This window comes from Bufo gargarizans, unplaced genomic scaffold, assembly GCF_014858855.1.
Source record: "Bufo gargarizans isolate SCDJY-AF-19 unplaced genomic scaffold, ASM1485885v1 original_scaffold_1468_pilon, whole genome shotgun sequence".
In the NCBI taxonomy this organism is placed as follows: Eukaryota; Metazoa; Chordata; class Amphibia; order Anura; family Bufonidae; genus Bufo; species Bufo gargarizans.
The window spans coordinates 7,669-32,710 of NW_025334372.1; the positions used below are offsets into that span (position 1 = coordinate 7,669).

Below are 25,042 nucleotides of genomic sequence, written 5' to 3' on the forward strand. Positions count from 1 at the left end.
CAGGGGCGCCCAGAGTTTTGCATCTTTGTATATGTGTGACATCCTGTTAGATTCCATTTATACATCTGGATGTTTTCTGGTGACTCCGGTGGCTCAGGAGCTCGTCCAGAAAGAATTAGTGACTTGAATTTTCATATATATAGTCGTGCAGTGATGTTTGTCATAGTGACATGTATGTACCAGGCGGCAGTATACCTTGCATCTTGATTGTTCTGCAGGATGAACATGGAGGCTTCTGGATCCTGCCCATTATTCAGGGCTTTGTACAGATTGAGGAACTTGTTGTGAACTACACCGAGTCTTCAGATGATGAGAAGAGCAGCCCCGAGACTCCCCCACAAGAGGCAGCCTGTGTAGATGATGTGCACCCCCGATTCCTAGTGGCTCTATTTCCCGCAGGAGCAGACACCGAGCAGGTGAGTCCATACAGCACTCTGTTCTGGGGGGGCAGAGCGGGGGCCGGCGGGGTACTGAGTTTCGCAGTGTTCTGTTTTGTGCAGAGTCCCAGCTTCATGTCCCGTATTTAGACTGTTACTTTCCAAATATTAATATGGCTGCCCTGTGTGACAATGAACGGAGTCCTCTCACAGTACATAGGGAATGATATGTATATAGTGTATACATCGGAACATGCAAGTGTATATATAGTGTAAGCATCGGGACAGGCAGCTGTATATATAGTGTAAGCATCTGGACAGGCGGCTGTATATATAATGAATACATTGGGACAGGCGGCTGTATATATGGTGTATACATCGGGCGAGGCAACTGTGTATATACTTAAAATGCTGTTCAGTTAAGAAAAATACAGTATAGTCTTCCCTATATAAGATACGTGGACATGGACGTCCCTTATATGTGAGATAGAAATGATCACGTATACCCTTAGAGGGGACGGATAGTCTTCCCTATATAATACTAGCAGAAGGACGCGGCTTCGCACGGGTATATTTCGATTGTGCCCACCCCTTTAACAGTGACTTCCACAGTGCCTGCCCCTATAACATTGACCACCCCTTTAACAGTGACTTCCACAGTGCCCGCTCCTTTGACAGTGACCTCCACAGTGCCCGCCCCTATAACATTGACCGCCCCTTTAACAGTGACTTCTACAGTGCCCACCCCTTTAACAGAAACCTCCAGTGACCACCCCTTTAACAGAAACCTCCAGTGACCACCCCTTTAACAGAAACCTCCAGTGACCACCCCTTTAACAGAAACCTCCAGTGACCACCCCTTTAACAGAAACCTCCAGTGACCACCCCTTTAACAGAAACCTCCAGTGACCACCCCTTTAACAGAAACCTCCAGTGACCACCCCTTTAACAGAAACCTCCAGTGACCACCCCTTTAACAGAAACCTCCAGTGACCACCCCTTTAACAGAAACCTCCAGTGACCACCCCTTTAACAGAAACCTCCAGTGACCACCCCTTTAACAGAAACCTCCAGTGACCACCCCTTTAAAGAGGACCTTTCACTAGTATACAAACTAAAAACTCTATCTGTGGGCAGAGCGGCGCCCAGGGGTGCCCCTGCACTTACTAGTATGCCTGGGCGCCGCTCCGTTCGCCCGGTATAGGCTCTGGTGTCTCAGCTTCGTCTGTTGTATTGGACTGATTTTTAGTAGGAGGCGTGTCCCTTGCTGCAGCACTGGCCAATTGTAGCGCACATGGCACAGGCTATGAGCTGTGTGCTGCGATTGGCCAGCACTGCAGCAAGGGACACGCCTCCTACAAAAAATCAGTCCAATACAACAGACGAAGCTGAGACACCGGAGCCTATACCGGGCGAACGGAGCGGCGCCCAGGCATACTAGTAAGTGCAGGGGGATCCCTGGGCGCCGCTCTGCCCACTGATAGAGTTTTTAGTTTGTATACTAGTGAAAGGTCCTCTTTAACAGTGACTTCGACAGTGCCCGTCCCTGTCGAAGTCAGGGTGTAGTTGTGCCCTCATATGACTGAATATTTAAGGACCTGTGAACTGCTAAAACCTGTGATCAGTTGTTATGGCAACATGGAGTAGGACCTGCGAGCTTCTATTGGCTAATGCAGGTCATATTTTAGGAATATCTCAGGGACGGTACGTCCTAGAGAGCTGAGACCCAGTCTAAAACCATCCCGGACACCTGATGTACCTCTGCGCCAAATTTGGTGAAGATCGGTCCAGTAATTTGGTCACGCATAAAGAACGTCCAGATAGACAGACAGAAACTCATTTTTATATATATATGAGACTAGCAGAAGGACGCGGCTTCGCACAGGTATATTTAATCTATTTAATTTTATGTTTCCGGGTATCGTAAAAAGAGATCGACAGTTTCCCCAATAACAGTGACCTCTACAGTGCCCGCCCCTTCAACATTGAGCTCCACAGTGCTTGCCCCTTTAACAATCATCTTTACAGTGCCCGCTCCTTTAACAGTGCCTGCCCCTTTAGCATTGACCGACCCTCTAACTGTGACCTTCACAGCGACCGCCCCTTTAAGAACAGTGACCTTCACAGCGACCGACCCTCTAACTGTGACTTTTACAGCGACCGACCCTCTGACTGTGACTTTTACAGCGACCGACCCTCTCTCTAACTGTGACTTTTACAGCGACCGACCCTCTAACTGTGACTTTTACAGCGACCGACCCTCTAACTGTGACTTTTACAGCGACCGACCCTCTAACTGTGACTTTTACAGCGACCGACCCTCTAACTGTGACTTTTACAGCGACCGACCCTCTAACTGTGACTTTTACAGCGACCGACCCTCTAACTGTGACTTTTACAGCGACCGACCCTCTAACTGTGACTTTTACAGCGACCGACCCTCTAACTGTGACTTTTACAGCGACCGACCCTCTAACTGTGACTTTTACAGCGACCGACCCTCTAACTGTGACTTTTACAGCGACCGACCCTCTAACTGTGACTTTACAGCGACCGACCCTCTAACTGTGACTTTTACAGCGACCGACCCTCTAACTGTGACTTTTACAGCGACCGACCCTCTAACTGTGACTTTTACAGCGACCGACCCTCTAACTGTGACTTTTACAGCGACCGACCCTCTAACTGTGACTTTTACAGCGACCGACCCTCTAACTGTGACTTAACCCCTCTAACTGTGACTTTACAGCGACCGACCCTCTAACTGTGACTTTTACAGCGACCGACCCTCTAACTGTGACTTTACAGCGACCGACCCTCTAACTGTGACTTTACAGCGACCGACCCTCTCTCTAACTGTGACTTTTACAGCGACCGACCCTCTCTCTAACTGTGACTTTTACAGCGACCGACCCTCTCTCTAACTGTGACTTTTACAGCGACCGACCCTCTAACTGTGACTTTTACAGCGACCGACCCTCTGACTGTGACTTTTACAGCGACCGACCCTCTCTCTAACTGTGACTTTTACAGCGACCGACCCTCTCTCTAACTGTGACTTTACAGCGACCGACCCTCTCTAACTGTGACTTTTACAGCGACCGACCCTCTAACTGTGACTTTTACAGCGACCGACCCTCTAACTGTGACTTTTACAGCGACCGACCCTCTACTGTGACTTTTACAGCGACCGACCCTCTCTCTAACTGTGACTTTTACAGCGACCGACCCTCTCTCTAACTGTGACTTTACAGCGACCGACCCTCTCTCTAACTGTGACTTTTACAGCGACCGACCCTCTCTCTAACTGTGACTTTTACAGCGACCGACCCTCTCTCTAACTGTGACTTTTACAGCGACCGACCCTCTAACTGTGACTTTTACAGCGACCGACCCTCTCTAACTGTGACTTTTACAGCGACCGACCCTCTGACTGTGACTTTTACAGCGACCGACCCTCTCTCTAACTGTGACTTTTACAGCGACCGACCCTCTCTCTAACTGTGACTTTTACAGCGACCGACCTCTCTCTAACTGTGACTTTTACAGCGACCGACCCTCTACTGTGACTTTTACAGCGACCGACCCTCTAACTGTGACTTTTACAGCGACCGACCCTCTGACTGTGACTTTTACAGCGACCGACCCTCTCTCTAACTGTGACTTTTACAGCGACCGACCCTCTGACTGTGACTTTTACAGCGACCGACCCTCTAACTGTGACTTTTACAGCGACCGACCCTCTAACTGTGACTTTTACAGCGACCGACCCTCTCTCTAACTGTGACTTTTACAGCGACCGACCCTCTAACTGTGACTTTTACAGCGACCGACCCTCTAACTGTGACTTTTACAGCGACCGACCCTCTCTCTAACTGTGACTTTTACAGCGACCGACCCTCACTCTTACTGTGACTTTTACAGCGACCGACCCTCTAACTGTGACTTTTACAGCGACCGACCCTCTAACTGTGACTTTTACAGCGACCGACCCTCCCTCTAACTGTGACTTTTACAGCGACCGACCCTCTCTCTAACTGTGACTTTTACAGCGACCGACCCTCTCTCTAACTGTGACTTTTACAGCGACCGACCCTCTCTCTAACTGTGACTTTTACAGCGACCGACCCTCTCTCTAACTGTGACTTTTACAGCGACCGACCCTCTCTCTAACTGTGACTTTTACAGCGACCGACCCTCTCTCTAACTGTGACTTTTACAGCGACCGACCCTCTCTCTAACTGTGACTTTTACAGCGACCGACCCTCTCTCTAACTGACTTTTACAGCGACCGACCCTCTCTCTAACTGTGACTTTTACAGCGACCGACCCTCTCTCTAACTGTGACTTTTACAGCGACCGACCCTCTCTCTAACTGTGACCTTCACAGCGACCGACCCTTTAACAGTGATAGCAGCTCCCCTGCTCATGTGCGAGGTACCGCAACCACTGTCCCCAAACCAGTTTGTATCCTGGAGGGGTGGATCTTTCAGATCAAGTTCTGAAGCCCTACAGTTCCTCATGAAAAACGAAAGTGTGGTACAAAAAGCTGTCCGTACACATTGTACAGGTGGCAATGTACAATGCGTACCTGCTATTTGTCCCTTTGAGGACACTGGTGTACTTAGGGAACCCCTAGACAAAAAAGCTGAATCCTTCCTTAGGGGAGCTTGGGAGGCCTCTAGGTTATCCTTTTGCCCGGCTATAGCTGCTACTGTTACGGCTACGTCAACTCTACAAAAAGCATCTGACTTCTTAACAGATGCGTCAGTCGATTCTATCAAGCTCAATGCAGTCGGCATCCCTGACCAATTCCACTCGAAGGGCCCTTTGGCTAAAGAGTTGGAGTTGGGGGGATATAACTTCTAAACAAAAGTTATGTAGCATCCCCTGCCAGGGAGAATTTTGTTCGGTCCTGAGCTAGACGACTGTTACGACCAGAGGATGTGGATCCTCTGTGTCAGCTGATAGAGGACTGGAATTAGTCCAATATCGCTGACTGCTGACTCTGAGACAGGACCCTGGTGTCTGCACCTGTTACCTTGAATGCAGCTACCTGCAGTAGTGTGAACAGAGTCCAACAAAGGCAGAATAAAGGAACTGATGGTCTTTACTGACAGACAGTATTCAAAAGTCACTTGACAGGTACAGGCAACACAAAGTTCAGAGCAATATAGCGTGCAGATATAAGCAGTCTCATAGGCAGCGCAGGGTCTGGATCCAGGCAGACTTACAGGAGGAGATGGGCAGATGCGTAATCAGGCAGTGCAGATATAAGCAGGTCTCATAGGCAGCGCAGGGTCTGGATCCAGGCAGACTTACAGGAGGAGATGGACAGATGCGTAATCAGGCAGTGCAGATATAAGCGGTCTCGTTGTCAGGCAGTGCAGAGGTCTATAATCCAGGAGGTCCAATAAACAGACAGCAGGCAGATGCGTAGTCAAATGAAGCGGAGGTCAGAATCCAGGAAATCCAATAAACGGACACAGTGGCATGCTTCAGCGGGAGTCAAGAGGTACAACAACCACGCTTGGGCACTTCATGATGAGTGAAGCTGCCTTAAATACAAAATAGTCCCGCCTCCGGGTGGGGATGGTAATCAGGAACCAGCTGCCTACTCCTATAAGAAAGGGAGAGGTGCGCGCGCGCGTGCTATAGCGCATCAGATGACACCTGGCAAAGAGGACGGATGCGGCGGTATGCTGGCGGGCACCTGCGTCTCCTACAAGGTAAGCCAGTACTGGGACCCATAGTGCTGCAATGTGTAGACAGCGATCTGCCACCCTGCCGTGGAGATGCAGATCCCATACTGACAGTACCCCCCCTCTTACGCGCCCCCCCCCCCCCCTCCACACGGCTGACCTGGAGAGAAATTTCTTCAGCAACAGAGGGGCATGAATATTCTCAGCAGATTCCCATGACCTTTCTTCAGGCCCGTAGCCCTTCCAGTCCACCAAATAGAAGGTCTTACCTCTGATAATCCTCCTGTCTAGAATGTCCTTAACTTCAAACTCATCATCCATAGTGACAGGAGGAGGGTTCTGTGAAGTGCCTTTGCAAAACCTGTTAAAGACAGCTGGCTTAAGTAACGAAACATGAAATGAGTTGGGAATCCGCAAGGTAGAAGGTAGTTTGAGCTTGTAGGCAACAGGATTCATTTTCTTGATCACAGAAAAAGGTCCCAAGAATCGCGGAACCAGTTTGTAAGAGGGAAGTCTGAGACGGATATTCTTAGAAGAAAGCCATACCTTGTCTCCAATGGCAAACTGAGGAGGAGGTCTGCGCCTCTTATCCGCAGACCTTTTCATCTGGTCCGCTGTTCTCCGAAGCGATACTTTAGTGTCAGACCAGACCCGAGACAGCTGCTCCACACAGGAATCTGCCGCAGGAACTCCAGAAGAAGGCCGCACGGGAAGAGGAACACTTGGATGTCGTCCATAGACCACAAAAAATGGAGATTTACCTGTGGCTTGGTTGACTCTATTGTTATGAGCAAATTCCGCCCAGGGAAGATGCTTCACCCAGTCATCCTGATGGGCATTGGTGAAATGTCGCAGGAAGCTGACCAATATTTGGTTCATGCGTTCCACCTGGCCATTAGACTGTGGATGATAGGCAGAATAAAAGTCCAAAAAGACATTCAGAGACTTACATAAAGATCTCCAGAACCGGGAGGTGAATTGTACTCCTCTATCCGAGACGATATGGAGGGGAAATCCATGAAGGCGGAAGATATGTAAAATGAATAGCTCAGCAAGACTAGGAGCAGATGGCAGACCTGGAAGCGGAATAAAGTGCGACATTTTAGAAAAACGGTCAACGACAACTCAAATGACTGTAAAGCCCTCAGAGACAGGTAAATCGGTTATGAAGTCCATACCAATATGCTGCCAGGGGACCTCAGGCACCGGAAGAGGCAATAATAAACCTGCAGGTTTCAGTCTGGGAGACTTATTCTGGGCACACAAGGTACAGGAAGCCACAAAGTCTACAGTATCCACGGTTATGGATGACCACCAGTAATGTCTGGAGATGAGATTTAAGGTCCCCCGTTGACCTGGATGGCCGGCAATCTTGGATGCATGCCCCCACCGTAAAACCTTCCTTCGTTTAGATTCCGGAACAAAGATCTTACCTGGGGGAACCTTGGACAGGTTAACTGGAGCCACTGGGACTACTTTAGTTGGTTCAATGATAAACTGGGGTTCGTCTTCTGAATCTGTGGTTTCAAAGGACCTGGAGAGAGCGTCCGCTTTGATGTTTTTTTCAGCAGACCGAAAATGCAATTGAAAATTAAATCGGGCAAAGAAGAGAGACCAACGGGCCTGACGAGGATTAAGTCGTTGAGCTGTCTGCAAATAGGTGAGGTTCTTATGATCGGTGTAAATTATGACCGGTAGGCTAGAACCTTCCAGAAGATATCTCCATTCCTCTAGAGCCAACTTAAATGCTAGGAGTTCCCTGTCCCCAATAGAATAGTTTTTTTCGGCAGCGGAAAATAACTTAGAAAAAAAACCACAAGGAGACATACGACCTGAGGCATTCTTCTGTGACAGGACGGCCCCGGCTCCCACGGAGGATGCGTCCACCTCCAAGAAGAACTGTTTGTTGGGTTCTGGGCGTCTAAGGACTGGAGCTGAAGAAAAGGCTTGCTTGAGGGAGGAAAATGCGGTCTCTGCTTCAGGGGACCATAGTTTGGGATTGGCACCCTTCTTGGTCAGGCCAGAAATAGGAGCTGTCAGGGTAGAAAAATTACGGATGAATTGACTATAATAATTGGCAAAACCCAGGAACCTTTGTATTGCCTTCAGGCCGGAGGGACGGGGCCAGTCGAGCACTGCTGCCACCTTTCCAGGATCCATTTTGAGACCTTGATCCGAGATGTACCCCAGGAAGGGCAGGGACGACTTTTCAAAGACACACTTTTCCAATTTAGCGTACAGACGATTCTCTCGTAAGCGTTGTAAGACCATCTGCACATGCCTGCGATGAGTTCTGATTTCTCTGGAAAAAATAAGAATATCATCCAAATAGACAACAACACAAGAATAGAGCAGATCTCGAAAAATGTCATTGACAAACTCCTGGAAGACAGCAGGGGCATTACTGAGCCCGAAGGGCATCACAAGGTATTCATAGTGGCCATCCCTGGTATTAAAGGCTGTCTTCCATTCGTCACCCTCACGAATCCGTATTAAATTATATGCCCCCCGCAAGTCCAGCTTAGAGAAGATCCGAGCCCCACGGAGTCTATCAAATAATTCAGAAATTAACGGTAAAGGGTATTTATTCTTGATGGTGATCTTATTCAGACCACGGTAGTCTATACAGGGGCGAAGAGACCCATCTTTCTTTTTCACAAAAGAGAATCCTGCCCCTGCAGGTGAGGAAGACTTCCTGATGAAACCCCTCTCAAGGTTCTCCTTAATGTAATCTGCTGTTGCCTGCGATTCAGCAGGAGACAGAGGATAAACACGACCCCGAGGAGGAGAAGTCCCAGATAGTAAATCAATTGGGCAGTCATAGGGGCGATGGGGAGGTAGTGTCTCAGCCTCTTTTTTATCGAACACATCCGCAAAGGAATGATAGACCACCGGCAAGGCCTCCAGGTTTTTAGGGAGGGATATAGGGACCCTTTGTTGAATAGAACATAAGCACTGGCCTTGGCACAGCTGACCCCATTGAAGAACCTCTCCAGAGCTCCACTCGATTACTGGATTGTGCATCCTAAGCCAGGGCAACCCCAGCAAAAGGGAATGGGACAGTTCAGGGAGCACATATAGAGAAATCTTTTCAACATGTAACCACCCTACCTGCAGTTCCAACGGCTCAGTGATGAACCGGACTGGATCAGTCAGTACTTGTCCACTGACGGCAGTCACCAGCAGGGGATTTTTAAGCAAGCGTACAGGAATGTGGTATTGACTCACCATAGCTTGGTGTATGAAGTTCCCCGCAGACCCGGAATCCAATGAAGCAGATATGGAGACCTTGATGCCCCCAAGAACCAGAGTCACAGGAATTTGGAGAGTGGAACAGTTTTCGCCTAGGGCCGCCTCTCCCAAAGACCCTAAGCATTGGAGTTTCCCGACTTCTGGGGACAGTTGTGGACACAGTGACCCGGACCACCACAGTAGAGGCAGAGTCCAGAAGACATGCGAAGACTACGTTCCTCATCCGAGAGCCGAGTGGAATTCACCTGCATGGGTTCAGGATCCGAAAAGGAGGTGCGTAATGGAGGTTGAGACATATTAGACTTAAACAGTTGTTGTGGAAGTCTTTTTTCTCGACGGGCCTCCCGAGCTCGCTCCGAAAACCGTATGTAGATTTTAATAGCCAGAGAGATTAGAGCCTCAAGGGAGGTAGGCACATCACGACCTGCAAGTTCATCCTTAATACGTCCCGACAAACCTTCCCAAAAGGCCGCCACCAAAGCCTCCTCATTCCACGAAACTTCAGACGCTAAGGTGCGGAACTGAATCGCATATTGGCCCACCGACCAGCTCCCTTGACGGACGTGCAGCAGAGAGGAGGCCGCAGAAGAAGCTCGACCTGGCTCCTCGAACACCCTCTTAAAAGAGCCCATAAATAGTGCCACATTATTGGTGATAGGACCAGATCTCTCCCATATTGGATTCGCCCAGGCCAGAGCCTCACCCTCGAGATGAGAGATAATGAACGCCACTTTAGCGCGGTCTGATTGAAAGTGATGAGGAAGCAGTTCAAAGTGAATTGTACACTGGTTAAGAAATCCACTATAGGCTTTTGGGTTGCCGCTGTAACGGGGCGGAGCAGATAATCGTGGTCCGGAAACGCTTGGCAGTGCTGAAGCCACAACAGGGACAGCAGGAGCAGTAGGGGCCTGTGCAGACTGTGCTGTAGAAAGGGAGTCCAGGCGAGCAGCTACATGCTGCAAGTAATTTATCACTTGTTTCTGGGTGGTACGCTGTTGTTCAAGTTCATGTAGTACTTCAGACATTCCTGGTTTAGAGCCAGCGGAATCCATGGCCCAAGCGTCCTGTTACGACCAGAGGATGTGGATCCTCTGTGTCAGCTGATAGAGGACTGGAATTAGTCCAATATTGCTGACTGCTGACTCTGAGACAGGACCCTGGTGTCTGCACCTGTTGCCTTGAATGAAGCTACCTGCAGTAGTGTGAACAGAGTCCAACAAAGGCAGAATAAAGGAACTGATGGTCTTTACTGACAGACAGTATTCAAAAGTCACTTGACAGATACAGGCAACACAAAGTTCAGAGCAATATAGCATGCAGATATAAGCAGTCTCATAGGCAGCACAGGGTCTGGATCCAGGCAGACTTACAGGAGGAGATGGGCAGATGCGTAATCAGGCAGTGCAGATATAAGCAGTCTCATAGGCAGCGCAGGGTCTGGATCCAGGCAGACTTACAGGAGGAGATGGACAGATGCGTAATCGGGCAGTGCAGATATAAGCGGTCTCGTTGTCAGGCAGTGCAGAGGTCTATAATCCAGGTGGTCCAATAAAGAGACAGCAGGCAGATGCGTAGTCAAATGAAGCGGAGGTCAGAATCTAGGAAATCCAATAAACTGACACAGTGGCATGCTTCAGCGGGAGTCAAGAGGTACAACAACCACGCTTGGGCACTTCATGATGAGTGAAGCTGCCTTAAATACAAAATAGTCCCGCCTCCGGGTGGGGATGGTAATCAGGAACCAGCTGCCTACTCCTATAAGAAAGGGAGAGGTGCGCGCGCGCGTGCTATAGCGCATCAGATGACACCTGGCAAAGAGGACGGATGCGGCGGTATGCTGGCGGGCACCTGCGTCTCCTACAAGGTAAGCCAGTACTGAGACCCATAGTGATGCAATGTGTAGACAGCGATCTGCCACCCTGCTGTGGAGATGCAGATCCCATACTGACAACGACCTATTCGAGAAAGCAGCTGATAGAAAGAAAAGGTTTCCGGTCCCTAATCCTTCTGGGGTATTTGGCTCTAGAAATAGGCAGTCCTTTCGTCCCTATAGGTATAATGCGGGTAGAAGACCAGTCAGAGATAAAGACCAGAGATTCAGTTCTAAGAATTTTGGAGGGAAAGGATTTCTATTTGGAAACTCTTCCTCTGCAAATAAAAAAACAACCTCAACAATGACGCCAGGTCAAAAATGGGAGGAAGGCTAAAATTCTTCCAGGCAGCCTGGGAAAAAATTGCAGGGCCTTGGGTCTTGGAGGTTATTTGTTCAGGTCTAAAACCAGAATTCCTTTCCTTGCCTCCGCAAAGGTTCGTTATTACAAAAAGCATTTGTGTAAAGGGCTGTTTTACCATAATAAAGGAAGTGTTACTCCTTATAAAGAAAGATGTCCTGATTCCTGTTCCGATCCGAAGGCTATTTCTCCATCTTTTTCTAGTTCCAAAACCAGATGGTTCCCACAGGACTATCATCAATCTGAGCGATTTGAAACAATTTCTGGTGTAGAAAGAATTCAAAATGGAGACAATGAGGAATATGGTCCAGCTTCTTTTTCCTCATTGTTTCATGGCTGTGATGGATTTAAAAGACGCCTATTTTTCATATTCCGATGCACCGGAAATGTCAGAAATACCTTAGGGTGGCGATTCCGATGGAGGGTCAGATTCAGCAATATCAGTTCCAAGCATTGCCCTTTGGCCTGTCCATGGCCCCAAGGATATTCACAAAGGTGGTAGCAGAGATGGTGTCATTTATAAGGATCGAGAACGTTTTGATAGTTCCATACCTGGACGATTTTTTTGATCATAGCGAATTCCCGGCTCAACTTCAAGAAGAGCGTTCAGATGGTTGTACAGACCTTCCAGGAACTGGGGTGGGTAATAAACTACAAAAAATCCCGATTAAAACCGGTAAAAGAACAGAGATTCCTAGGCCTAGTTTTGAATTCAGAGACACAGAAGGTATCTCTTCCAGAAGAAAACATTTCTAAAATTTGTTAACAAATCAGGTCACTTTCTGCCACCTCTCTGACTCTTCGAAAGATGTCGGTTCTGGGTTCCCTAGTTTCCTGCATCCTGGCGGTGGAGTGGGCACAACTTCATTCCCGCCAGTTGTCAGAATAAAAATATCAAACACAACATTAAAGAGTCTATCCTGGTGGCTGGACAGGGACAATCTAGTTCAGGTAGACCCTTTGTCCTATCCAGATCCTATTGTCCTGACCACGGATGCAAGCCCTTGGGGGTGGGGAGCCCATATTCAGGAGTACAATTTTCAGGGTCTATGGTCCCCAAGTCAGAGGTTGTTCTCTTCCAATCTGAAAGAATTTGTGGCAGTAAGACTGGCCGTGAAAGCTTCTCAGTCCCTACTAGGCACGGGCCACATGAGGATTCTCTGACAGTCAGGTGACCGTGGCATATTTGAACCATCAAGGGAGAACCCTAGGGTGGGAAGCGAGAAGATTGCTAGGGACATTAGAAAAACAGGTCAGTCACGTATCTGTTCTCCACATAAAGGGGAAGGAGAATGTTCAGGCAGACTTCCTAAGCAGGTACCCCTTGAAGCAAGGGGAATGGTCCCTGAACACTTCTATATTTTCTATGATCACAAAATCTTGGGGCATGCCGGTAATAGATCTTTTCAGTTCAAGCCAGAACAAAAAAAGTGGAACTTTTTTGTTTGCTAAATCCCAGGGAGTTCCCCTATGGGGTGGATGCCTTTCTCCTGAAGTGGAACTTCCGCCTAGCCTATGCCTTTCCCCCCTTCCAATTGATTCCAGCAGTCCTGAAAAAGATCAGGAAGGACAAAGCAAGGGTTATCCTCATTGCTCCCTTTTGGCCCAAGAGGGCATGGTTTACTCTACTCCGGACCATGTCGGTATCAGAACCCTGGATTCTACCAGACATCCTGAATCTGCTGTCCCAGGGTCCATTTTTGTATCCAGCGGTCAGTGGTCTCCATCTGACTGCTTGGAATTTGAGCAGAACTTATTAATCAAGAAGGTGTTCTCTCAGGAACTCATTGCGACTTTGCTTAAAAGCAGAAAGCCCGTAACTATTTCTATCTACGCTAGAACCTGGAAGAAGTTTATAGAATTTGGTAATCTTAACCCAAAAAATTTACCCTTATCTGTCCCTATTTCCCAAGTCCTGGAATTTTTACAGAACGGTCTTTCCTTAGGTCTGGCAAAGAATACTCTTAAAGTACACGTCTCTGCCCTGTTTGTACTATTCGAACAAAACTTTTCCTCAAATCCATGGATCATTAGATTCTTTAAAGCAGTTGATAGGATGACACCAGTCTTATCCCCCAGGGTCCCCCCGTGGGATCTTAATCTTGTGCTAAATTTCTTAACCAAGACACCCTTTGAACCCATTGATTCTTCGAACATGAAACATCTTACTTACAAAACAGTTTTTTATTGGTGGCCCTCACCACCGCCAGAAGAGTAAGCGAGTTACAGGCTATCTTCATTAATCCTCCCTTCACCGGATTTCTGGATGACAGTCCTTATTCAACCTGATCTGGCCTTTTTACTCAAAGTATCATCTAAATTTCATAGGTCCCAAGAAATAATTCTTCCTTCCTTTTTGTGACCATCCTAAAAATCCTGGGGAGGTGGCATTTCATACTTTAGATGTCCGAAGATGCTTATTACAGTATCTCAAAGTTACGGAAGGATGGAGAAAGTCTTCTGCTTTGTTCATTCTCTTTTCGGGATCGAATAAAGGAAAGAAGGCTACAAAGAGTACCTTGTCCAGGTGGCTTAGACTGGGTATTATACAATCCTACTTGGAGGAAGGTCTGTCTCCTCCAGTCTCGGTGAGGGCTCACTCTACTTGCTCGGTTTCCACTTCTTGGGCTGAAAGGTCGGGTGGTTTTATTGAGCAAATTTGTAAGGCGGCCACGTGGTCTTCACCTTCTACCTTTTTCCATCACTACCGTTTCGATCTGCACTCTTCCTTTGATCTATCCTTTTGGTAGAAAGGTTTTACAAGCGGTGGTCCCTCCCTAGGAAGGATTCTTTTCCTCTGTAATTCTCTCTGTGGTGCTGTCGTGGGGGAGGGGAAAAATTATTACACTTATGAGTAATCAGATTTTCCAGACCTCACAACTGCACTCTTCCTAATTCCCTCCTTGGTGATGGTTCTGTATTTTCACATGGAGTAGCAAAAAAAATTTAAAAAGAGATTTATATCTTGATTTATATGGTTTATATGCTGGTTCAGTTGAGTGATTAATTGTGTAGGAGTCCCTCTCTTGCTCTGAAATCCACTGAAGGGGTAGAGAGGCTCCACCTTTTTATTCTGTAGGTTTCCTGTCCCTGGGGGTGGATCCCTCTCTCTGTGGTGCTGTTGTGGGGTCTGGAAAATCCGATTACCGGTAAGTGTAATCATCATTTTTGTAGTTTGCCTCTAGAGCCCTGCTGTCTGCCAATACAGTAGGCTTCGAGCACATATGGGGTGTTCGCAAAATGGGGAGAAAAATGGGTAACATATATTGGGGTGCATTTTTTCCTTTAACCCCTAGTAAAAATGAAAAATTGGGGGTTGCTAGTAATTTTTCATTTTTACAAATGTGTGCTTTGAAATCCTTTCTCTAGTTTTTCTGCCTTCTGTGAGACACCTGTTTGCTGAAAAGTACCCTTTCTACCACTTAAAATGTTCGTACGAGGGTGCTCTTTCCAAAATGGGGTAATTTTTTGGGGTTTTTCATTTCTGGGGACCTCAGGAAATTTATTTAATGCGACATGGCAGCTACTAGTTGAGGAAATAGCTAAAATGACATTGAAAGGGGAAGTTCTCATTATGGGAGTCTTTAATCTTCCTGATGTAAACTGGAAAACCAAAATAGGGTTCTCTCTATACAGAAAAGACAGAGAAGGCAAGAAAGATAGCATGAAATCTAATATGATACAAGTTAGCAAAACCAATTTAGAGTCGGTTTGGGTTACCTTGCAGCTTGATAATCGTAAGGGGACTCATGTAGGTGTGATATATAGACCTAACTAAGTCAAAGAATTAGATGATCTACTAGTTGAGGAAATGGCTAAAATGACATTGAAGGGAGAAGTTATCATTATGGGAGACTTTAATCTTCCTGATGTAAACTGGAAAACCAAAATAGCTAGTTCTGCCAGCAGTACAGATATTCTAAATTCCCTACTGGGATTATCTCTACGGCAATGTCACGGCTGAGGATGGGGAAAACCCTCAGCCGTGCGATGCCAGAAGATGGAGTCGCTGCAAGGCCAGGACAGAGATCAGGGAGCAGGTCACCTCCTATCATATCCCTAACTCTGACTCCTAGCTGTATGAGCCGACCCTGATGGTAGGAGGGCTCATACTCCGGAACCTTGAAGTCCCTACTAGCCCTCAGGGTTGCCCTCAACTAGGAGCAGGGTAAGACGACCTGTTCCTCCTAGGCACGGAGGAACAGGAGTCTCACAGGCCAGGCTACAATAAAGGGGAAACATAAACAACTTATGGCAATGGCAGGTAAATGCAACAAGTATAGCACCTACCTGCCACAGACACAAAGCCTGGAACCCATGCAGACGCGCTGCTGTCCAAAGAACACACACGGACACAGCACACACCACACAACACACAGGAACCCAGGACCATAAGCTGCAATAAACAAGCATACCAAAAACACACCTTCATAACATCAAGTGTGACATAACTTATGACCGCAAGGGTGGCCCTCACTGGCAGATGGCGAATTACCAGGAGGATGTCTCCAGCAAAGCATGGCTGAAGAACACCCCAGCTTCAGGTCTCCAAAGAGGCTTTATAGCCCAAAGTGGCCACACCCACACAGACACACACAGGAAAGGGAATTAACCCTTCCAACACCAACCAGGGAAGTGAAACCACTTGAAGGGGAATAAACACACTGAAGCTGTTACCGCCGGCAACGACATGCTAGGCAACCATGTCCTGGGAGTCAGCCAAAAGGCCGAGACACTGCCACCACATGTACAATATAGAACACGTTGCCACGGGCAGCCACCAGTGAAGGTAAATGTCACAGTGCACACACCTAAAACTCGTGCACACCAAACACATAAGGCACACCTACAAAGACAGGTAGCCAGGTTCAACCGCATACACAAACAGCAAGCTGCCACATAAAAATGTTGCCAGCGGCAACCACAGGTGAGGCAACATACTTCAGCCCTCACCTGTGATTGACAACACAACCAAGACCACAGGCAACTGCATGCGGTTACAGGAGTCATGACCATGACCATGGTCGTGACAAGCAAGTAGTTGAGGAGCCAACCCGGAATGAGTCCATTTTAGATTTAGTATTCACAAATGGGAATTTGGAATCTGATATTACTGTAAGGAAAAGCTTGGGATCTAGTGATCACCAGTCAGTGTGGTTTACTATAAGTACAGTGACTGAGTCACACCACACAAAAACAAAAGTTTTAGATTTTAGAAAAACTGACTTTTCTAGAATTAGATTAGTGGTATAAGAGTAACAATCAGATTGGAACAGTTTCAATGGAGTCCAGGGGAAATGGGACTACTTAAAAGTGGATGACAGGCAAATGTATAAGATTAGGCAGAGAGAGGCCAAACAAGTTATAAGAGCTTCTAAAGCCCAGGCAGAAGAGAAATTAGCTCAGGCAGTGAAAAAAGGCGATAAGGCATTCTACAGATGCATAAAGGAAACTAAAACAAGGAATTACCAAATTAAAATCCAAAGAAGGAAGGTATATGGAAGAAGATAAAGAACTAGCTGACTGCCTCTATGAATACTTCTGTTCAGTTTTTCCAAAGGAAAATGAAGGAGAAGGACCTCAGTTAGGAAAGAAGACTAATCCTTTGACGCATGTGTCTTTACAGAGGAAGAGGTTCTAAGTCAGCTGTCTAAAATTACTACAAATAAGTCACAGGGGCCTGATGGGATACACCCAAAGTTATTAAAAGTGCTCAGCGGTGACCTAGCAAAACCATTAACAGATTTATTTAACCAATCACTGGTAACAGGAGTCGTCCCAGAAGATTGGAAATTGGCAAATGTTGTGCCCATTCACAAGAAAGGTAGTAGGGAGGAATCGGGCAACTATAGGCCAGTAAGCCTGACATCAATAGTGGGGAAATTAATGGAAACCATACTCAAGGAGAGGATTGTGGAACATCTAAAATCCCATGGATTGAAAGATGAAGAACAGCATGGGTTTACTTCAGGGAGATCATGTCAAACTAATCATTGATTTTTTATTGGGTGACTAAAATAATAGATGGCGGAGGTGCAGTAGACATCGCTTATCTGGACTTTAGTAAGGCTTTTGATACTGTCCCACATAGAAGGCTTATCAATAAAGTGCAGTCTTTGGGCTTGGACTCCCATATTGTTGAGTGGATTAGGCAGTGGCTGAGGGACAGACAACAGAGGGTTGTAGTCCATGGAGTATATTCAGACCAAGGTCTTGTTCCCAGTGGGGACCTCAGGGATCTGTTCTGGGACCCATATTGTTTAATATCTTTATCAGCGACATTGCAGAAGGCCTCGATGGTAAGGTGTGTCTTTTTGCTGATGACAGAGATTTGTAACAGGGTTGATGTTCCTGGAGGGATACACCAAATGGAAAAGGACTTAGGAAAACTAGAGGAATGGTTAAAAATCTGGCAACTAAAATGTAATGTTGATAAGTGCAAGATAATGCACCTGGGGCGTAAAAACCCAAGAGCAGAATATACAACCAGTGATACAGTCCTAACCTCAGTATCTGAGGAAAGGGGTTTAGGGGTCATTATTTCAGAAGACTTAAAGGTAGGCAGACCATGTCCTAGAGCAGAAGGAGACGCTAGCAGAATGCTGGGGTGTATAGGGAGAGGCATTACCAGTAGACAGAGGGGGGCTCTCATGCCGCTCTACAGAGCACTAGTGAGACCTCTTCTGGAGTATTGTGCGCAGTACTGGAGACCATATCTCCAGAAGGATACTGATACTTTGGAGAGAGTTCAGAGAAGAGCTACTAAACTGGTCCATGGATTGCAGGATAAAACTTACCAGGAAAGATGAAAGGCCCTTAACATGTAGAGCTTGGAAGAAAGACGAGACAGAGGGGAGATGAGAGAGACGGCTAAATACATAAAGGGAATCAACAAGGGAAAAGAGGAGAGAAGATTTACAAGAAGGAAAACTGCTACAAGAGGACAGAGTGTTACATTAGAGGGGCAAAGGGTTAACAGTAATATCAGGAAGTATTACTTTACTGAGAGAGTAGTGGATGCAGGGAATAGCCTTCCTGCAGAAGTGGGAGCTGCAAATACAGTGGAGGAGTTTAAGCATGCATGGGATAGGCATAAGGCCATCCTTCATATAAGATAGGGCCGGGGCTATCCATAGTATTCAGTATATGGGGCAGACTAGATGGGCCAAATGGGTCTTATCTGCCGACAGTCTAGGTTTCTAAATGCATGTTTGCCAATTCAGGTCAGCACAATTCATATTTAGCTGTTTGACTCTAGAGCCCTGCCATGCGCTCATACATAATTTTTTGAGTACATGTGGGGTGTTTTTGTATTCGGGGGGGGGGGGGGGGGGGATGGGGATCAAAATGTGGGGTGCATTTTGTCCTGTTACCCCTTGTGAAAGTGAAAAATGTAGATGTAAAGCAAAATTTTTCATTTTCACAGCCAATCATTTCCTAATTCTGTGAAACGCCCGATGGGTCAAAGTGCTCACTAAACTCCTTGAAATATTCCTTGAGAGGTGTAGTTTACGGAATGGGGTGACTTTTTGGGGGTTTCCACTGTAGGGCCACCTCAGGGTGTGTTCAATTGCAAGATGGCGCCTGTCAATTATTCCGGTGAAATCTGCCTTCTAGAAGCCATTTGGTGCTCCTTTCCTTCTGACCCCTGTGTTATGCCCATATAGCAGGCTACAAGCACATATGGGGTATTGCTGTAATCAGGAGAAAATGGGCAATAAATTAGGAGATGCCTCTTCTTCAATTCCCCCTTGTGAAAGTGAAAAATTTGGGCTTAAAGTCCATTTTGCTGAAGAAAAATTTCATTTTCACAGCCAATTCCATGAATCACCTTTTTGAGGACCAAGTTCTCACTAAACATCTTGGAATATTCCTTGAGGGGTTTAGTTTTCAAAATGGGGTCACTTTTTGGGTGTTTCCACTCTAGGACTACCTCAGGGTGTCTTTATATGCGACATAGCTCCCAAAAGCCAATCCTGCAAAATCTGTCCTCCAAAGCCCTATGGCGCTACTTGCCTTGTGAACCCTGCCATGTAAGCCCTCGCGGGCAGGGCCCTCTCTCCTTCTGTACCAGTCTGTAACTCATCTCGTTTATGATTAGTGCAATGGTCTGTATTATACATGTGACCGCTGATCATATGTACAGCGCCAGGGAATGAATGGCGCTTTAATAATAATAATGCACCCATACATCATTTTTTGAGCACATATGGGGTGTTGGTGTATTTGTATGGGCCTACTGTGATTGATGCAGCCAAGTCTGGAGAAAGTTCTGAGTATCTGGGTGTGAAAGAAACAGCGTCTGGTTTGCGGCCGGCTGCTCTGTCACGTGGCTGCCCTGGTAGGTAAGAAAGTGCGGCAGATAGCCTGCCTGGGAGTCGCACTCTGGCCCGGTGTTTCGGGGATGTTTCCCCTTCTCTTCCTCACCATTTGAGCTGGTAGAAATAGGCAGCTAGAAACCTGCAGGTGGAAGCCTCATGGCAGGAGCTCAGGCCTTCATTGCCAGGCCCCCAGTAAACCATTCCAGACTGGTGCATGGTGGGAGCATTGAGTAGCCAGAACCGGGTCAGTTAGAGAATGTGGTAGGACAGCGCTGGAACACGTTACCCCAGCTAAACCATACTGTAGTAGAACAAAGCTGCAGAAAGGGAAAAGTAATAGACAAAGCCAAAAACCAAGCCATTCCTCAATGTAGGGAAGCATCAGCGCCCATATCAGTCAGGACTGATCAGGTAGAAGTACAGGCATGCCAATCTTGGGCTCATGCCACTCCTTCTCCAGTCGAGTTGCTGAGGCTTTGGATGGAGAAACTCCTTCCTTTCACATTCGGTTTGGACAGCAGGGCTTTGCCTTCCTTCAGAGTCTTAGCTGCCTAGAATGTCCTCCTCTGATGGACTCTCAGTGGTACAGAATAGAATGATGCCATGGGTGGCGCACACTCGAGCTCGCTTGTAATCGACACATGATATGTTGGGTTGGCATGCTGAGGGATTTAAGCACACGTGTGTAACCCCCCCCCCATCAGGCCTTAAGTAAGGGCCATGGGCCGAACGCTGCGTCTGAGTTTTTCCTTGCATAATATACCTTTTAAGTAAAGCAGCCATGAAGATTTGGGCGAGTGCCATGGATGTCTTCCTCTTGGATATTGGTCGGACAGCCTGCCATACACTAAGCAGCACTGACGGAGCGGTGCCGCCCATTGATAGGAGGCTGCAGCTACCTCTGGTGCTGCTTATCATTAGTCAGGTCGAGCTCACGTTGTTGGCAGGGTATGTGGTAATAAGTGATCAGGACTGCGGCCGCCATGTAATGCACATTGTATCACTCTCCTCAGGAATGAGATATAAACGTCGAGGGGTTGATAAAAATGGAAACGTTGCAAACTACGTGGAAACAGAACAGCTCATCCACGTTCACAACCACACATTGTCCTTTGTTCAAACCCGGGGCTCGGTGCCAGTGTTCTGGAGCCAGGTGGGATATCGGTACAATCCCCGACCTCGCCTCGACAAAGGTAAGGGCGTATAACGGTCCCTGGTGTCATGTGACCATTGTGCAAGCCACACCCACATTGTGAATCGGCAGACCACTTTACCCTGCCATGCTCCACAGCCACATATAACTACACATGTTACATGTAACCTCTCCGCCATCTACAGCCACATACAACCACACATGATACCTACAGCCATTCAACATGTGATACATGTACACCCATCGTAACCTGTGCATCATCTACAGCCACACATGATACACGTAACACCCATCGTGACCTCTGTATAGTCTACAGCCACACGTGATACATGTAACACCCATCGTGACCTCTGTATAGTCTACAGCCACACGCGATACATGTAACACCCATCGTAACCTCTGTATCGTCTACAGCCACACGTGATACATGTAACACCCATCGTAACCTCTGTATCGTCTACAGCCACACACGATACACGTAACACCCATCGTGACCTCTGTATAGTCTACAGCCACACGTGATACATGTAACACCCATCGTAACCTCTGTATCGTCTACAGCCACACGCGATACATGTAACACCCATCGTAACCTCTGTATCGTCTACAGCCACACGTGATACATGTAACACCCATCGTAACCTCTGTATCGTCTACAGCCACACGTGATACATGTAACACCCATCGTGACCTCTGTATCGTCTACAGCTACACGTGATACATGTAACACCCATCGTGACCTCTATCGTCTACAGCTACACGTGATACATGTAACACCCATCGTGACCTCTATCGTCTACAGCTACACGTGATACATGTAACACCCATCATAACCTCTGTATCGTCTACAGCCACACATGATACATGTAACACCCATCGTGACCTCTGTATCGTCTACAGCCACACGTGCTACATGTAACACCCATCGTGACCTCTATCGTCTACAGCTACACGTGATACATGTAACACCCATCATAACCTCTGTATCGTCTACAGCCACACACGATACATGTAACACCCATCGCGACCTCTGTATCGTCTACAGCCACACGTGCTACATGTAACACCCATCGTGACCTCTGTATCGTCTACAGCTACACGTGATACATGTAACACCCATCGTGACCTCTATCGTCTACAGCTACACGTGATACACGTAACACCCATCGTGACCTCTGTATAGTCTACAGCCACACGTGATACACGTAACACCCATCGTGACCTCTGTATTGTCTACAGCCACACGTGATACATGTAACACCCATCATAACCTCTGTATCGTCTACAGCCACACGTGATACATGTAACACCCATCGTGACCTCTGTATCGTCTACAGCTACACGTGATACATGTAACACCCATCGTGACCTCTATCGTCTACAGCCACACATGATACATGTAACACCCATCATAACCTCTGTATCGTCTACAGCCACACACGATACATGTAACACCCATCGCGACCTCTGTATCGTCTACAGCCACACGTGCTACATGTAACACCCATCGTGACCTCTGTATCGTCTACAGCTACACGTGATACATGTAACACCCATCATAACCTCTGTATCGTCTACAGCCACACACGATACATGTAACACCCATCGCGACCTCTGTATCGTCTACAGCCACACGTGCTACATGTAACACCCATCGTGACCTCTGTATCGTCTACAGCTACACGTGATACATGTAACACCCATCGTGACCTCTATCGTCTACAGCTACACGTGATACACGTAACACCCATCGTGACCTCTGTATAGTCTACAGCCACACGTGATACACGTAACACCCATCGTGACCTCTGTATTGTCTACAGCCACACGTGATACATGTAACACCCATCATAACCTCTGTATCGTCTACAGCCACACGTGATACATGTAACACCCATCGTGACCTCTGTATCGTCTACAGCTACACGTGATACATGTAACACCCATCGTGACCTCTATCGTCTACAGCTACACGTGATACACGTAACACCCATCGTGACCTCTGTATAGTCTACAGCCACACGTGATACATGTAACACCCATCGTGACCTCTGTATTGTCTACAGCCACACGTGCTACATGTAACACCCATCATGACCTCTGTATTGTCTACAGCCACGCGTGATACTGTGAACCTCTGTCTTCTACAGCCACACCTGTAACTTCTGTGTCATCTGCAGCCACAACCACACATTACACATAATCTGTAGTTGACACGGTGGCTGGTTTTCTGCTGCTGGGGTTTGGGGTGACTTTAGGTGACTCATGATCTTTCTGTTGCAGGGGAGGTTGAGACCAACCTGTACTTCTGCTTACACTTCAACATGGAGCTGGAGATCTACAAGAAGCAGGTGGTTGTTGGGGTGATAGCCGGGTGGTTCTCGGGGTGACCGCCTGCTGTTTGCTCTGTTTCGTTTTCCATATGACAGTCTCTTATGTAACACTGCAGGTCCTCGTTAACTTAGTGGACCAGACTGGCCGTGAGAAAATTATTGGGGATGCCTACATGAAGCAAGTCCTGATGTTTAACTCCCCCAACCTCACCTATGTGACCTTTGACTTCCACGAGCACTGGTAAAGTATCTGATGGGCCTCCTGCTTTTGGCCAAACCCTTTTATAAATGGCCCTCATTCCCTGCAAATAGCTGTGCATAGAGCTCCATCCAGGCAGGTCTTATGTAGGCCACTTGTCTTGTGTAGTCCGCACTCGCCCTACACTGAGCTGTGAGCGGCCCCTCTCCCGCTTAGCACAACATGTATTCCTAGCACGTATTGATCCTGTCCTGAGGCCCTGGCGACTGCTGCGCTGTGACGTCCTTCGGTATGATTGGTGCATCCATGTTTGAACCCTCCTTATAATCTCCGGGCTTTTGTTCTGCTAACCCTGAGGTTCTGAAGACAAGAAGTTGCACATCTTTTGCCTTTTTTTCCCTCCATATTGTGCTTCACCTTCCATTGGGGCAGTCGGGGGATGAAGTTCGAGAATGTGCAAACTCTGACGGATGCCATCAGTGACATCATTATGGACATGAAATGGTGCTGGTAAGTAGTGGCCATGATGCCAGGGAGGGGGTGAGGGGACTGCCTGTTTACAGCCTTTTATCTTGGAAGGGTGGATCAGGCCGGCGTCATCTGTAAGCAGGACGGGATCTTCAGAGTGAACTGCATGGACTGTCTGGACAGGACCAATGTGGTTCAGGCTGCCATTGCCCGAGTGGTCATGGAGCAGCAGGTAGGTGTTCTAGCTGCACCTCTGTCAGCCCACCAGTGAGGGCTTTCTTCTCAGGCCCTTCCACTTGTGATGGATGCAGTGAAAGGGTGATGATTCTGCCCATTTATTTATTTATTTATTTTTTTAGCTTAAAAAACTTGGCGTGATGCCACCAGAACAGCCACTGCCAATGAAATGCTGTAGAGTGTACCAGTTGATGTGGGCAAACAACGGTGACGCCATCAGTAGGCAGTATGCAGGGACAGCAGCGTTAAAGGTAAGGTGCTGCCATGTTGTAGACATGTAAGGTCTTCTCATCTAGTGTCTGATGGTGATGAGGTCCACTCTGTAGACTGGGCATATACCGATGGGTATGGGTTACCTCCTGGCTACAACACATAACTCATATTACATAGGGAGACCCCTGTTATCACATGCAGTGACCTGTTACCCCCTTAACCCTTCCCGTTATCCTGCCCAGTTTCAGTGGGCCCTATTTAATCATCTCATCGTTTCTTCCCTTTTTATCACTACATAGGGAGACTTCACACGAACTGGTGAAAGAAAACTGGCCGGGGTGATGAAAGATGGCGTAAACTCTGCAAATCGCTACTACATTAACCGTTTCAGAGATGCCTACCGACAGGCGGTGATTGGTGAGGGGATTTGAGTCATGTGCCAGTTGAGAATTTCATTGCATGACTTCCAAGTATGAAAGTGTGACTTCACTTTGAGAGCTGTAACTTATGGAGCCTGATCATATAAGGACCCTTGTGTGGGAGGGTTGTCTCATTG

At 47.4% G+C, this 25,042-nt stretch overlaps 1 protein-coding gene across 1 annotated transcript in view; it reads left to right on the forward strand.

The window, feature by feature from the left end:
• Positions 1–282: 282 nt before the first annotated feature.
• Positions 283–25,042, forward strand: part of INPP5F (inositol polyphosphate-5-phosphatase F) — a 35,696-nt gene continuing 10,936 nt past the window's right edge. Inside the window, exons 1-8 of the mRNA XM_044274108.1 lie at positions 283–416; positions 20,897–21,076; positions 23,320–23,387; positions 23,486–23,610; positions 24,001–24,078; positions 24,148–24,268; positions 24,396–24,524; positions 24,786–24,903. Coding sequence (XP_044130043.1) covers positions 20,899–21,076; positions 23,320–23,387; positions 23,486–23,610; positions 24,001–24,078; positions 24,148–24,268; positions 24,396–24,524; positions 24,786–24,903 — 817 coding nt within the window. The 5' untranslated portion in view covers positions 283–416; positions 20,897–20,898. The remainder of the gene's footprint in view (positions 417–20,896; positions 21,077–23,319; positions 23,388–23,485; positions 23,611–24,000; positions 24,079–24,147; positions 24,269–24,395; positions 24,525–24,785; positions 24,904–25,042) is intronic.